The sequence below is a fragment of the Pangasianodon hypophthalmus genome, chromosome 13 (genome assembly GCF_027358585.1).
Source record: "Pangasianodon hypophthalmus isolate fPanHyp1 chromosome 13, fPanHyp1.pri, whole genome shotgun sequence".
Lineage (NCBI taxonomy): Eukaryota > Metazoa > Chordata > Actinopteri > Siluriformes > Pangasiidae > Pangasianodon > Pangasianodon hypophthalmus.
This window is the reverse complement of record NC_069722.1, coordinates 880764-894515: the sequence shown is the minus strand read 5'-3', so window position 1 is coordinate 894515 and position 13752 is coordinate 880764. Positions and strand designations below refer to the sequence as shown.

Genomic DNA, 13752 nt, shown 5'->3' with positions numbered 1-13752 from the left:
GAACTAAAGCATAAAAGTTAAGCAGATCCTGATCTTTCAGAACATTTTAAGATTTTGAAGAAAGAAAAATAAACAAAAAAAGACCTCACTCGCGCCTCACGAGTCTCTGAATAATTTATCTTTAATAAATTGTGAAGTTCCTGAACTCTTCTTCCGGATTAAAGCCTCGAGGGCGAGTCATAATGAAACCCTCAGAAGTGCGACATCATTTAGAATTATTATTACGAATAACTTTTTTCCCTTGGAGGAATCCGGATAGTCGTTAAGCGCTGGGAGATACGCACTAAACTAAATATGCAGAAAAATGATACGCTTCCATGACACTTATTTGCAATGAACAATGCAAAATAAAATCATTAAGGCTTTCGTACACTGATATTCTAGATAAAGAATATTATAACGTGCAAACGAGTCTCTAATGGGCCTCTAACGAGCGTCTAACGAGCGTCTAACGAGCGTCTAACGAGCGTCTAACGAGCGTCTAACGAGCCCTATGGGGTTCTAAAGATGTTTAGAAGATGTGGATGCTGTGGTGATGAGTCACGGCAGTGGAGCGATTAAAACGTTCTCAAATGAACACAGTGTGTACGACGTATCGCTCCCGCACACGTGAGTTTAATTACACTGACGGTCATGTGACCATCACACGTATAATCTGCTGTTTTGGGTTTTTTTTCGTCCTCGGCGTGCAGGAGTCTTCAGCGGCAGCAGTAATTTTACCTGTCTGATGTTCTGACCCACGTACTCGATGACCATCTCGTCCGCGGCGATGGGCTCCATGGCGAACAGACCCCACTCGTGGATGCGGCTGCGACCGAAGCGCAGTTTCTTCTTGCGGAACTGCAGGCAGACGAACAGAGGAAAAAAGAAATTTTTGCTTTTTTTTTTTTTAACCAGTTCAATGAGTTATTCACTGATAAAGATACGAGTACGTAACAAACACTGTGTCGCTGTGATGAAGCGGAGTTACTGTTTCCACCCTGAAGTTGATTATTTTCCTAGAACAGCATGCACCCAAGAGTTTTATTTCTATGACAAATTTTTACCGTATTACCAATTTTTCAAAACAAAAACAAAAAAAACCCCAAAACTGTTACTACAGAAACAATAACGTTCGAACGAGCGCATTAATTATAAATAAACATATGATTTAGAGCTGCACTACTGTCAGAGCTGCGGTTATAGAGAATTAATCAACAATCCTGACCAATCAGAATGCAGACTTATGTTTGTGTCGCTGTAAATAAACGCGGTCCTGTAACCGGTTAAAGTTTTGCTGAATGAAACTCGGCACGAAGGCGAGTCGCGTCTTTCCGCATCACAGATCACACTTTATCTCTCCGACGCTGGAGAACTTTAAACGCTCTGCAGAAGAACAGGGTCAAAGGTCAACGTCCTTGAACTTTGAACGGGGCGTTAAATCCGAGTACAACCGTGTCTGTCTGCTTTTGATTAAAGCTGCGGTGTGTAATCTTTACAGCCCCTGTGAGGTGCGATTATAATAATAATAATAAAAAAAAAAAAAAAACATTGACAAATCTTGTCCTTGAGCACGAAAAGACCACACACACACACACACACACACACACACACTCACACACACACACACACACATATATAGTTTAACCCACGTACGTGTCACGCCGCATGCTTTCCCTTTTAAGGAAAAAAAGGGGTGGAGCTAATCTTCAGAACAACCAGAAATCCAACCAGAAATTAAGAATCCAGAGCTACAGAGTCTACATTCTGTTGCTGGACAACATCGCGACTCACAGAGTGTTAGAATGTTTAAAATTATATGTACATGTAGTACAGGATTAAAAAGTTTAAAAAGTTACAAATGGCCGCTTTAAAGCGATATCACTCACTTTAATCCTTTAGACGAGTTTCAGTACGTTTTACATTTTCGAATCTAGCTGATGAACCGCGCTTTAGAGAAATGATCGCCTGCCACTTATTTAAATGAAATAATAGCCATCGTTTTTCTCCCTTTTTATATCCAGGACGATTTCGAAAAGCTATAAATATTTGTATAAATAGCGACAGGTGGAGCGTTTGGACTTGTTCCGTGCCGCGTCAGACAATAAAACCGCGACTACAAGGTCAGCACACGCGACGTAATCGGAGGCGAGCGTGCGATAAGGCGGAGTGAAGGCCAACGGCGTGAGGATTCACCTTGAGCTGGTTGAGTTTCAGCAGGTCCGAGTCCATGACGGCGGGCGTGCCGATGGCGCTGAGGAGACGCCGCTGCTCCGAGCGCCTCTCCGACAGCACACGGTTCGAGCCCTGAGAGAGAGAGAGAGAGAGAGAGAGAGAGAGAGAGAGAAGTGAGAGAGAGAGAGAGAAAGTGAGAGAGAGAGAGAGAGAGAGAGAGAAACAGGACAGTGTCAGAGTTCAGCTTAATAATAAACTTTATCTAAACATCTGACAGTCTCAGTCTCTAACCTTCTCGTGCATAAATTTTTTTTTTTAAAAATCATATCCAGATTATTTATTACTTTTATTAATTATACTATTGCATAACAAACAAATGTGGATTTTTTTTTCTAAATATCACTTACATTAAAAAGTAAACGGATTTTCCACGTGTACGAGTTGAAACGTTTAAACTGTAAGACTTTCATAAACGTGCTAAAAAATTTAACATTCAGCCGAAAAAAATTTAAAGCTGATGCCCAAAATCGTAGATAATTAAAAAAATATAAACCTGATATACAAAATGTAGGCAGTTTAAGACTGTCCCATGAAAAAAAATATATATATATATCTTCATTAAAATAATAATAATAATAATAATAACTAGTTTTGGAAAAGCTAAGGTGTTGACTGGAATGTAGAACAATTTTATCTTTTTATTTAATCAGGATTTTGTGTAAAGTTTGTAAAGACGGGACGCTGAAGACAGCGAGTGTTACAGAGAGAGTCGTATAAGAGAGACTGTAACGACAGCGATGCGCCTGCGTGACTCGGAGGTGACGTACACCTCGTACACCTGTAAGAGCGGACACCGTGTGAGGACGCGTACCGCCACGTCGTAGTCCACAGCTTCCTGCACGGCCTCGGGGAGGTCCAGGTCCAGGTACACGTCCTTCTCTTTGCGGCTGATGGCGTAATAACCCTCGCTGCGGGCGCATCCCGTGACGTGCTCCCTCAGCTGCCCGTCCGCCGCCTTCTTCTTACGCCGCGGGTTCGGGATGTTAGTGAGTGCGAACGGGGGTCAAGGGTCAGTTACGACTCACAGAAGAGAGACTCGACACGCACAGAAACCGAACGTCGATGCTCTACGTTAATTCGCGCGTCATTCCTGTTAAAGAGTTCTGTGAGGTCAAGAGCTGCGCGATATATCGTTATCACGATACTGATCTCTGCAATACTCACGCTGCGATGGAGTGAGACATACAACAATAATTTTATAATAATAGCATTCAATCAAACTGCGTGATAAATACGTGCAAAAAAAAATTAAAAATCGACATGTGAATGTTGAAGATGTTTTACTTTGAGTCATCAGCTGAGACAGGAGCAATGGCCTGCCACTAGGGGGCGGTGTTGCTCTGACAAACCGAGAGCACTCGATCACCTGCCTGAAGCTTATAGCTACAGCTAATAAACTAAACATTAAATGCGACAGAACGTACGTATATATCCCGTACGTACGTAAAAAGTTTCCGTGATGAAGCGGAGTTGCCCTGAAATCGATCATTTTCCTCTAACAGGAAGCTCCCAAGTGTTTTACTCCTTTTACACCACAGCAATTTACCTACAATTACAATTTTCTATTTATTTAAAAAAATAAATAAACAAACACGCACTTGTTATCAATCGATAGTTCCAGGTAATTCTGTGGAACGTTCAGGAAACAGGTTAGTTTTGTTTTATTAATCTGTTTATTAGACTCCCTGTGAACGAGCTGCTGTTGCTATAGAAACGATAACGTATTAGAACGAGCGCATCCATTATAAATAAACTACCGTCAGAGCTGCAGTTCCAGGAAAATTAATCAACACCTTCCGACCAATCACGGTCCAGCATTCGGCATCGCTGTGGTGTAAGCGCGATTAATATTCAAATGCGTTTGCGTAGCGGAACGTTTTAAACGTGCGTTTCGAATCTTTTGTGGGCGTTTCCATAGCAACGGCTCGTTCACAGGGACTCGTACGCCGGATGCTTCACGTAAACTGAGGAGGATAATAAACAGATTAAATAAAAAAAACAAACAAAAAAAAAACATTCTACAACATTAACCGTGATTCCAGCAAATCACAAACTCTGATTTTTTTTTAAAATCTCGTGATTTCAGTCAGAGTGTAAACGCCAAAAAAAAAAAATAAAGCGTTAGCGAAAGCGTGTAAAAAGGATATTAGTGTGAGGGACCCAGTGCGTGTCGTTGAGCCAGTCCGTGTTGTGGTCGTCCTGCAGCAGCTTCTCGTACGTGACCTTCAGGAGACGCATGTCCTCCTGGTCCAGCCCGGTGTTCCAGATGTCGTACAGGATGGTCATCTGCTCGAACTCGCTGCGCTGCTTGAACGAGCACTGCGAGATCGGGAGAGGGGGCGGAGCCAGGCTGGACTTCCTCTGGGTGGACGGCGTGACTCCGGCTTCCTGCAGGAAGAGACGCTCGCTTTTCCTCACCTCCTCGCGCTCGAACCCGAGGTGCTCGTCCAGGCCGAAGTCGGAGTCGGCCGAATCGGAGCTGGAGCTGGACAGATCGGCCGTCTCCAGCTGCTCCACGTCCACGTCCTCCTCCGGGGCGAAGTCCTGACATCAGAGACGGAACGCAGAGGTTACAGTCAGTGCTTGTTCTCACGGCGTAGCGTTTATAACAGTTTACGTTTTGTAAATAATTTGGTGCGACATTAACCCTAGCTGCTCGGTCTCTCTCTCTTCCACTTTGTTAGAATTAAAATTACTAAATAATAATACAAAGTTATTGTGAACGTGTCAAAAAAAATCATTCAAGATCCATATTTTTAAACAATCTCATATTCTTACACGATAAATATAAAAATAATCAAAATAAATGAAGCTCCATAGTCTTATAAATTATTAATCACATTCTTAAACCATTTATGTAGCAATAACGGCAGCAATATTCTTTCTAAGACGTAATTTAGGTTTGAGGGGCGTGGCCTAAGGGGGCGGAGTCATACCAAAGTACAGTGAGAGGAAATAAGTGAGCGTGACATAAGATTTGTTCGTGTTTTACAGCGGACAGGAAGTGTGACGTGTGCTACAACACGACGGCGGCGCACGTGCGACATCGCGGGCGTCCGTTACGTGTGACGCTGCAGCAAAACTAAAACGCTCGAACATCAGACGCTTGGCGGCGCCGCCGCACGCTGAACTGGTTTAAGACGAGCTTCAGCGGAATTTGTGGAATGTTGTACTTAAGGGGAAAGAAAACAGACTGTAAACAGATTACGCTTTGCTGCAGTGAGAATGACGAAATTCAGGAATGGAGAAATAACCGGTACAGCATTGCTATCACTTTGCTCACAACTGAAGCGGATGTTTGCGGATTGTTCAACGTTATTTCACAAATCTGGTGTCAAAACGAGGTTGCAGACTCGCCACACACACACACACACACACACACACACACTACACACACACACACTACACACACACACACTACACACACACACACACTGTACACACACCTCTAACTTCCCTTTCCTCTGCTTCCTGCCGTGCTCCTGCTTCTGCTTTTTAGCGGGCTGCAGCTCCACGTTCTCTTTGTCTTTCCGAGTCCTCTTTTTACTCTTCCCTTTCTCCACGGATTCCTCCCTCTTGAACGAGCCTCTGCGTTTGGAAACCGGGCTGAGCGCCTGCACCTCGGCCGGATCTCCGGCATCGTCTCCGACGAGCCCCACGCCGTAGAGCTCGGGCGTGTCCGTCTGAGCGTCTCCGATCACCTCCTCCGGAGCCTCCTGGACGCAGTGCTGATGGAAGTCTGTGGGGAGCAGCACCGCCGCGTCCTGTTTCGTCCTCTTTTGTGCGGCAGAGGAAGCAGGAGAAAGAGGAGGAGCGAGGAAGGCTGCGGATTTGGAGTAGTTGTGCTCCTGGAGGACGAGCATTCCGCCCGGATCCAACGGGAAGAGACGCGATTCTTCGTCCTCCTCCAGTTTGTGCTCTTCGGCTTCGTCTGATGTCTCCGTCTCCTCCGAGTCGACGTCTTCGTCCGCGTCCATCTCGGCGGCCACGTGGGCCAGCACGGAGAGGTCGGGCGTGGACGCGGAGGCCAGCTGCAGCAAACAGGACGCTCCGAGCTGCTCCCTGAGCTTCAGCCCCTGATTCAGAAGCTCCTCTTCATCATCATCATCATCAAACTCATCCTCCTCCAGCAGCGAGGGCGTGGAGGGAGCTGACAAGCTGACGGTCCGAGGCCTGCCGCGTGGACGCCCTTTCTGATTGGGCGTTGGAGGGATGGGGGCGGGGTCTTCGTAGGCCACCCGGACCAGAGAGGCGTGGTCCAACGGAAGGTTCTGGACTGTGAGACAGACGGGAGTGGGAGGGGTTCTGGGGGATTCCTTGCCGCGTCTGGAAGGAGACTTGGCGGGGGTCGTCTGCGGCGACGGAGAACGTTTCCTGGGTTCCTCCGGACGCAGCGAGCGCACGGGAGGCGGGACCGTGAGAACCGAAGTGGGTGAGGCTGAAGGGGGCGTGGCCTTGGTCGGGCGCGAAGCAAAAGGGCGAAGCATCGGGGCAGGTTTGGAGGACGCGGTCGGAGCGACGGTGGTCGGCGATGATGAAATCAGCTGATCCGGCGGCTGTGATTTGACCGGAGAAAGGAGGAGGGATGGAGAAGCGGCGGCGGAGGAGGCGGAGGACGGAGAGAGAGGTGCAGCAGGGACGTGGATGGAGGGTTTGGCTTCGCTCTCCTCCATGGAGAAGGACACGGTCTTGCGGCGCTTCTTCAGAGGAGGCAGGATGGGAGAAGACGGCCGAGGACAAGGAGGAGACGGCGGCCGGTGATCTGCAGACGCAGCAGGGGCCATCTTATCTTCTAAAAAAATAAATCAAATAAAATAAAATTTAAAAAACATTAGCGGTAACAAACCAAAAACAGTGCAATATTGTCATATTTTATCCTAATAATCATTGCTATGGAAGAATCTTTTCCTTCTAATTATTATATTTAGCATTAATGTCATATAACAAATAAATCTAATGAATAAAAAAACATTATTTAATAATAAACAGGAAGTAGCTTAGGATCCAAAGCTGCAAAACTAAAAACACAACATTAAAATAAATAAATAAATACATGCAATAAAAATGAATTAATAAAATATCATTACTTAATTATAACCAACTTGTTTTTATAAAATATTTTAATATTTATGACTCCTAAATAGCTTCCTGTTCACTACACAGAAATACATAACTATCAAATTAAAAAAAAAAAAAAAAAAAAAAAAATTAATTAAAAAAATAATTAAACAATTTTTAAATTTGTGAAAATAAAGTAAACAACAACAAACATTTATCCCCCCCCCCCCCCAAAAAAAAAACAAAAAAACAAAAACAACATACAGATGGTGTTTTATCAGAACATGATTTCATGAAAAGTTTAAATTTTCGATATAAATTGATTAGTTTGTATTTAGAGTCGTATTCGAAAAGTTCGTCGCTGACCTGCTTTGACCTCTGCGGCAGCGACGGCAGGCGACTCGCCGACGCTCGTCTTCACCCTGTGACGCAGAAACAGACAGAAAAACAAAAACGTCGATAAACAGAAACCCGTTTCCTCCTTTCGCGCTAAATATTAAACCGCTACACACTTCTCCTTCTCCACGGCAACGCTGTCCATCGTCGACTCGTCCATCGTGTCCAGGGCCTCGCTCTCGTCTGCCCGCTCCAGCTCCTCCTCGTCCTCGTCCGAGGATGAAGACGACGAGGAGGAGGAAGAGGACGATGACAAGCTTTCGGATGAAGAGGAGAGGCTCTCGTCGTCGCTGTCCGCGCTGAGGGCTTCGTCTGGGACGACAAACAAACACAAACAAACACATTAACACTTAAAATAAAAACATCATAAATTGGAAATAAGTAAAACTGGAACGCTGCTCACCCTCGGACTCGTCTTTCTCGCTGTCGTCTTCATCCTCCTCCTGAACACAGTGAATAACACGTTAATAACACGTTAACAGAACATTAATAACACTTCTACACATTAATAACAGCACATTAACTGTTCTTCAGACTTGTACATCATGGCACAAATCACACAAAGAGCACTGCTGCCACCTACTGTTCACTCCACGCAATGACACCAAACATTACTGAGCTGCTCTTTCAAAGATGCTCGAGATTCACTTTAAACTACACTATACAGCCAAAAGTATGTGCACCCCTGACCTTCACACCCATATGTGCTTATTCTCCAAACACACACTCATATAGAACGTCTGTGTGTGCTGTAGCTTTACAGTTTCCCTTCACTGGAACTAAGAGACTCAAACCTGCTCCAGCATGACGATGCCCCTGTGCACAAAGCGAGCTCCATGAAGACACGGTGTGTGAAGGTTGGAGTGGAAGAACTCGAGTGTCCTGCACAGAGCACTGACCTCAACCCCACTGAACACCTTTGGGATGAACTGGAACACCGACTGAACCCCAGACCTCCTCGACATCCCAACATCAGCGCCTGATCTCACTAATGCTCTTGTAGCTGAATGAACACAAATCCCCACAGCCACGCTCCAACATCCAGTGGAAAGACTTCGCAGAAGAGTGGAGCTCATTATAACAGCAACAGGCTTCTTAGGACACTGGGGTCAGGGGTCAGAGGTCAGGGTCAGAGGTCAACATACAGGATTAAAGGTTTTGCTCAAGGGAACAGAAGGGGCTGCAGCGTTGCGATTTCTCGATATTAAAATACCATTTTGCGGGAAAATAAACAAACACCACACGCAGCCTGAAGTCACTCAACACCTATAATTCAGCTCGTCAGTGCTAATTATAATTTTTATGAACACAGAGTTCTTTATGGGTTAAAAAATAGAAGAAATAAATCAAATAAGTGAGTAAAGAATTCAAACGAGGCTTTAATAGCAGGTTTTGAAATCACTTGTTCACCAATCACCGATCAGGATTCGGGGGTTTTAACGGACACGAAGGTAAAAATACGGCGCGGAGAAGCAAGACCACGCACGTATATTTTGGAGTTGTGAGAAAATCCAATCTTTTTGGGATGAAAACTGTAAATGTTACAGCGGTTGATGTATAAAGAATATAAAGACATCCTCAGGTAAGTAAACTGTAAATGTTATAGAAATGATAACCTCATCTGTTTGGCTTTGTTATGTTTTCTGTGTGGGGAAAAAGTTTTTTTTTTTGTATTGTTAATCTTGTATATTAAACTAAATAAAAATAAAAGTAAAAAAAATAATAAATAAATAAATAAATACGGCGCGGCGTGAGGAGTGTGCAGCGTGGAAGATCCGTTAAATCGCACCTAACGTTATAAAATCTAACGTTTACCACGTTTACTACTGAAAGCGTATCGAAGCGTCGTACGACTCTGTTACTGTACAAATGAAAATACAATCAAATCTTTAATAAATCAATCCATCGCTCCTATACAGACACGTCTCTCTCTCTCTCTCTCACTCTCTCTCTCTCTCTCTCTCACACACACACACACACACACACACACACACACACCTTTTCAGAAGACGACTCGTCGGACGTCTCCTCTCCTTCACTGTCCAGATCGTAAGGTTTACGTGGTTTGGGTCTTTTTCTCCTCTGTACCGCGTCTCTCTCGGCTGCTCGGGTCTCCTCCGGCCGGCTCACGCTGTCGGACACTTTACCCTGGTACGAGTCTGAGCGCGCGCGCACACACACACACACACACACACACACACACACACACACACACACACACGAAGATAGTTTACACAGAGCTCAGCGTGACACAGGAAAGAAACACTTCACACACTCCTTGTTGCACTCGTAACACCATGTTTCAGTTCTAACACAGTGTCAGAAGGAGAAGTTTTTATTACAGTTTGTGTAACATCTAGAATTTTAAAGCTCCAATTTAAAAAAAAAATAAATAAATAATAATAAAAAAAAGCTTGTGACATTCATAATTATTTACTGTTTTTCCTTATCAAAATACAAAGTGTTTTAAATGTGTGTTTGTTTGGGTTTTTTTTGCGGCTTTAAGCTGTTTTCACACTTTTCTTCTCAACCACCAGTGCGCTTTTACAGGAAGTGGCCTCAAGCGCTTGACCATCTCCCCAAACCATCAGACGGGGAGCGAGCGAGAGAGATACGCGAACACGGAGGACAAAGTGTGAAAATGAGGAGATGGAAAATATTTCACTGCGACTACAAATAACGTGTCTATTTTTGAGACGTGAGGTGACGTGATGTCGCACTTCAGCAGTCAAGTCACAACAGGCATCTCGGATTCTCTTCATTCTCTTCATTCGGAGAAACGAACGAGCGCCGCGTGACCGTAGTTTTTATTACGGCTCTTTATTTCATCTGCATTACTGAGAGTAATAACAGGAGGCGAGTCAGGACGAGGAAGTGTGTGTGGTTACGGTTACGTTACAGACACTGACAGCGTCGTTTACACTCGCCTGAAGTGTTTTTGTTTCCTTTTGACGCAACACAGATGATGATTAAATAATGAGGTGACGTGACAGAATGCCTGAATGCTGTGTGTGATGAAATCTGCGCTTGTGATAATTTGCGAAAGTCTCGCTGCGGTCTGAATGATTTCACCTTCGTCCTCCTCGTCTGGTGGAGTTGAAGGTCTGACTCGTTTCAGCGTCGCGTCCTCCGCCAGCTCCTGAGGCTCTTTCCTTTTCACCTGCGAAATAAAGATCACGGTTAGCGCGGAGACGGCACTGCCGCTGCTTCCTGGTTTTATACCTCGTACTGCGAAAAACAAAATACGCCCACTTCACACGCACGGCTTTTTTTTCCGTTTATATGAAGTGAACGCTAAAACTCGTATTTTTTTAAATCTGTATTTAATGTAAGGAGACATTTCTATGTCAGGTTGTCACCTTGAACGAAGGCAGACGCAGAGCCCCGCGCAGAGAGAACCCTTCCATGCCTCCGCTCTTGGCCCAGTCCACCAGAGACATCAGCGGCTCGCGCGGCCGGCTGCTCGTCGTCTTCTCCTCCTTCTTCTCCTCGTCCCGCACCGCCGTCACGCCCCTCATCGCGGTCTGGAACGGCTGAGAGAGACAACAAACGTGTGAAACCACGTCCGTGTTATTTTATAGAGCGCTGCTTAGGATTTCAGGATAGCGGAGAAAAATCAGGCACGTTTATAAAAATCTCACAAAGGATTAAAGCGAATGGTGTTCGAACCGTGAGTACCCATAATGCACTGCGCGGTCTGGAGGTGATGTGTGACTTTGCATACGGGGAAGTGTATGTAAATCGTCAGTGGACCTGGTGAGTGTGACGTACGTGCGTACGTTGATAAATGCCAAATAAACTACCAAGCACGCTCAGGGCGGAGACGATTTACTTTTAGCCCCGCCCAAAAAACTCACAATCTCACACAGAGCTGAAAACAACGAAATGGCGACTAAACGGTGCTCTGTATCTTCCACTAACGCAGCTCAGCCACTGCAGCGCACCAGCTTCCACAGACACACACTAACTCCTCCTCCTTTTACAGGGCGCCATTACTTTTGTCCAAATTTAAGGGCTAATCTTATTCGTCTTAATTTATTGATCTGCTTCCTTTCAAGTCATTAAAGTGACGCCTTAATGCGAGTTTTACGAAATGGTCAATGAATTGGTGTGTGACTGAAATAAATAAGTCTAACGAGCGCGTTTGTTGTGTAAGCGCTCCTACGAATGATTTACGAATAAATCTGTTGGTATCCAGTTCGAGTCTCACCTTGGCCTTCCGCTCTTTACGCTCCCACCACTCGTCGAAGGTTCCGAAGGCGACGTTCTCCACCATTTTGCGGTTCAGGTCCCTCTGCATGATGTTCTTCATCTCGTCGATGAGAGCAGAGAGAACCAGCTGGACCGTGGCCTCGTGAGGGTTCTGACCCATCATGGTCATGGGGTACTGCTCGCCGTCTACGCCCGGCACGGCGCCGTACGCCGGGGGCGGGTAGTGGGAGGGGTAGTGCTGGGGCAGGACGTGAGGAGGCCACGGGGAGTGAGGGGGCGGAGGCATGGCGTGCGGGTGGTGAGGGGGCAGCTGGGCGGCGTGGGGGTCCGGGTACGGGTACGTGGGCATGTGAGGAGGCATGTAGCGGTGGTCCTGGTCGTAGTGGTTCCCTGCAGCTCCGTCTTGGTCCATGTAGGGGTGGTGGGGGTGCGGCGCGTGCGGGGGAGGGGGCAGAGAGTGGAGGTGGTAAGAGGGCGGGTACTCGGAACCGGGCGCGTGTTTTTCTCGCAGCTGGTGCAGGCGGCTGAGCATGTGCGCCTGCATCTGGAAGGACGTCCCGGCGTACTGGCTCATCAGCTCCACGGAGTTGGCGTAGTCGTACAGGTGGGGGGGCATGGGGTACTCCGGGTGGAGCTCCATGTGGGGCAGGGGAGGGGGCACGCCCGGGGGCGGGGGCGGGGGCTGGAGAGAGAAGCCGGGCGGGGGAGGAGGGGGCAGGTGGGGAGGGTAAGAGGGCATGTGAGGGAGCGGCATGGAGGCGCCGAAGTGCTGCGTGCTGTCCGGGGGCGAGCCGGACGACGGGTCGGCGCTCTGAGAGGGCAGCGCCGACTGAGACGACGGAGCGGGGGAGGAGGACGACGAAGCGTGGTGCTGCGTCACCGTAGCGATGCCGCCGCCGTCGCCGCCGCCGTCGTCTTCGTCAGAGATTTCCATGTCTTCTCCGGAGGAATGAGGAGACGGCTGAAAGAGGAGGAAGTGAAGATGATGAGAAAAATGCCTCGTTAAAGACAAACGGCGGATCGATCCCACAATGCAACGCTGCGTGAATCCGATTCCCGACGCTTACAGGTCATATATCTAAAGCGTACAGGCGTGCAACGTGCAACCGCTGAACCACCATAAACAGCGCATTAATGTGCGTTACGCTGACGCCTGCAGATCTGATCTCGAGCATCGATTAAGATCAGATTTTACGGCAACAAACAAGTTGTTTTTCTCTGTAACAATTTTAGCTTTGAGTTCGAATCAGTTTCCTGAGATTCAGTTTATAAACCAACGGCCCTATTCAGACGGTGTTAGCTTTACATGAGCCAAATGGGATCGTTTTTAGATTTTCTATACGCCTGCATTTACCTCCATTCTTTTAGAATAAAACTTGTATTTTGGGTCATTAGATAATTTTCTCGTCGCATATTACATTATATAGAAAACCTTCTGACCAATCAGAAACCAGGAGAAGAGAAACTAGCGCCGGGTTTAAGGCTGGGAAGTAAAAGGTCGCTCACCTGTCGCTCTCCGTTGTAGGTGGGCGGTGTGTGTGCACCTGTCACGTTCTGCGAGTCGGATGCTGCGTGTTCCTCCTGTACGAGGACCTGCTGCCCCTGCGTCGTCTCCGACAGCGATCCGGAGATGGAGGCGGCGGAGGACGCCATATCCGTAGGGCTTTTCCTTCCATCTCCTCCTCCTCCACCTGGCGGCGCTGTCTGTTTTCTCACCCTGCTCCTCCTGTCCGCTCTCCTCTGCTGTCCTCCGTCCATCTCTCTGTCTCCTCCCTCTTCCCTCAGCTTCCTCGAGCCTCCTTGGGCGCCCTCGTCCTTCTTTTCCTCATCCTCGTCGTCGGAGGCGAGGAAGGAGAACTTGGATTTTTGCTC

The 13752-nt window shown here is 46.9% G+C and overlaps 1 protein-coding gene across 3 annotated transcripts in view; it reads right to left on the bottom strand.

Moving 5' to 3' along the window:
- setd1a (SET domain containing 1A, histone lysine methyltransferase) overlaps nucleotides 1–13752 on the bottom strand; it is a 28854-nt gene that overhangs the window by 6017 nt on the left and 9085 nt on the right. For all 3 annotated transcript variants that reach the window (XM_034309705.2, XM_034309703.2, XM_034309704.2), the window contains exons 7-19: nucleotides 13387–13752; nucleotides 11879–12841; nucleotides 11028–11201; nucleotides 10741–10828; nucleotides 9667–9827; nucleotides 8072–8111; nucleotides 7785–7980; nucleotides 7639–7694; nucleotides 5661–7006; nucleotides 4362–4758; nucleotides 3026–3204; nucleotides 2176–2286; nucleotides 721–840 (exon numbers count right to left, since the gene is read on the bottom strand). The exon at nucleotides 13387–13752 is cut by the window's right edge and continues 1231 nt beyond it. In XM_034309705.2, the coding sequence (XP_034165596.2) occupies nucleotides 721–840; nucleotides 2176–2286; nucleotides 3026–3204; nucleotides 4362–4758; nucleotides 5661–7006; nucleotides 7639–7694; nucleotides 7785–7980; nucleotides 8072–8111; nucleotides 9667–9827; nucleotides 10741–10828; nucleotides 11028–11201; nucleotides 11879–12841; nucleotides 13387–13752 (4197 nt within the window). The remainder of the gene's footprint in view (nucleotides 1–720; nucleotides 841–2175; nucleotides 2287–3025; nucleotides 3205–4361; nucleotides 4759–5660; nucleotides 7007–7638; nucleotides 7695–7784; nucleotides 7981–8071; nucleotides 8112–9666; nucleotides 9828–10740; nucleotides 10829–11027; nucleotides 11202–11878; nucleotides 12842–13386) is intronic.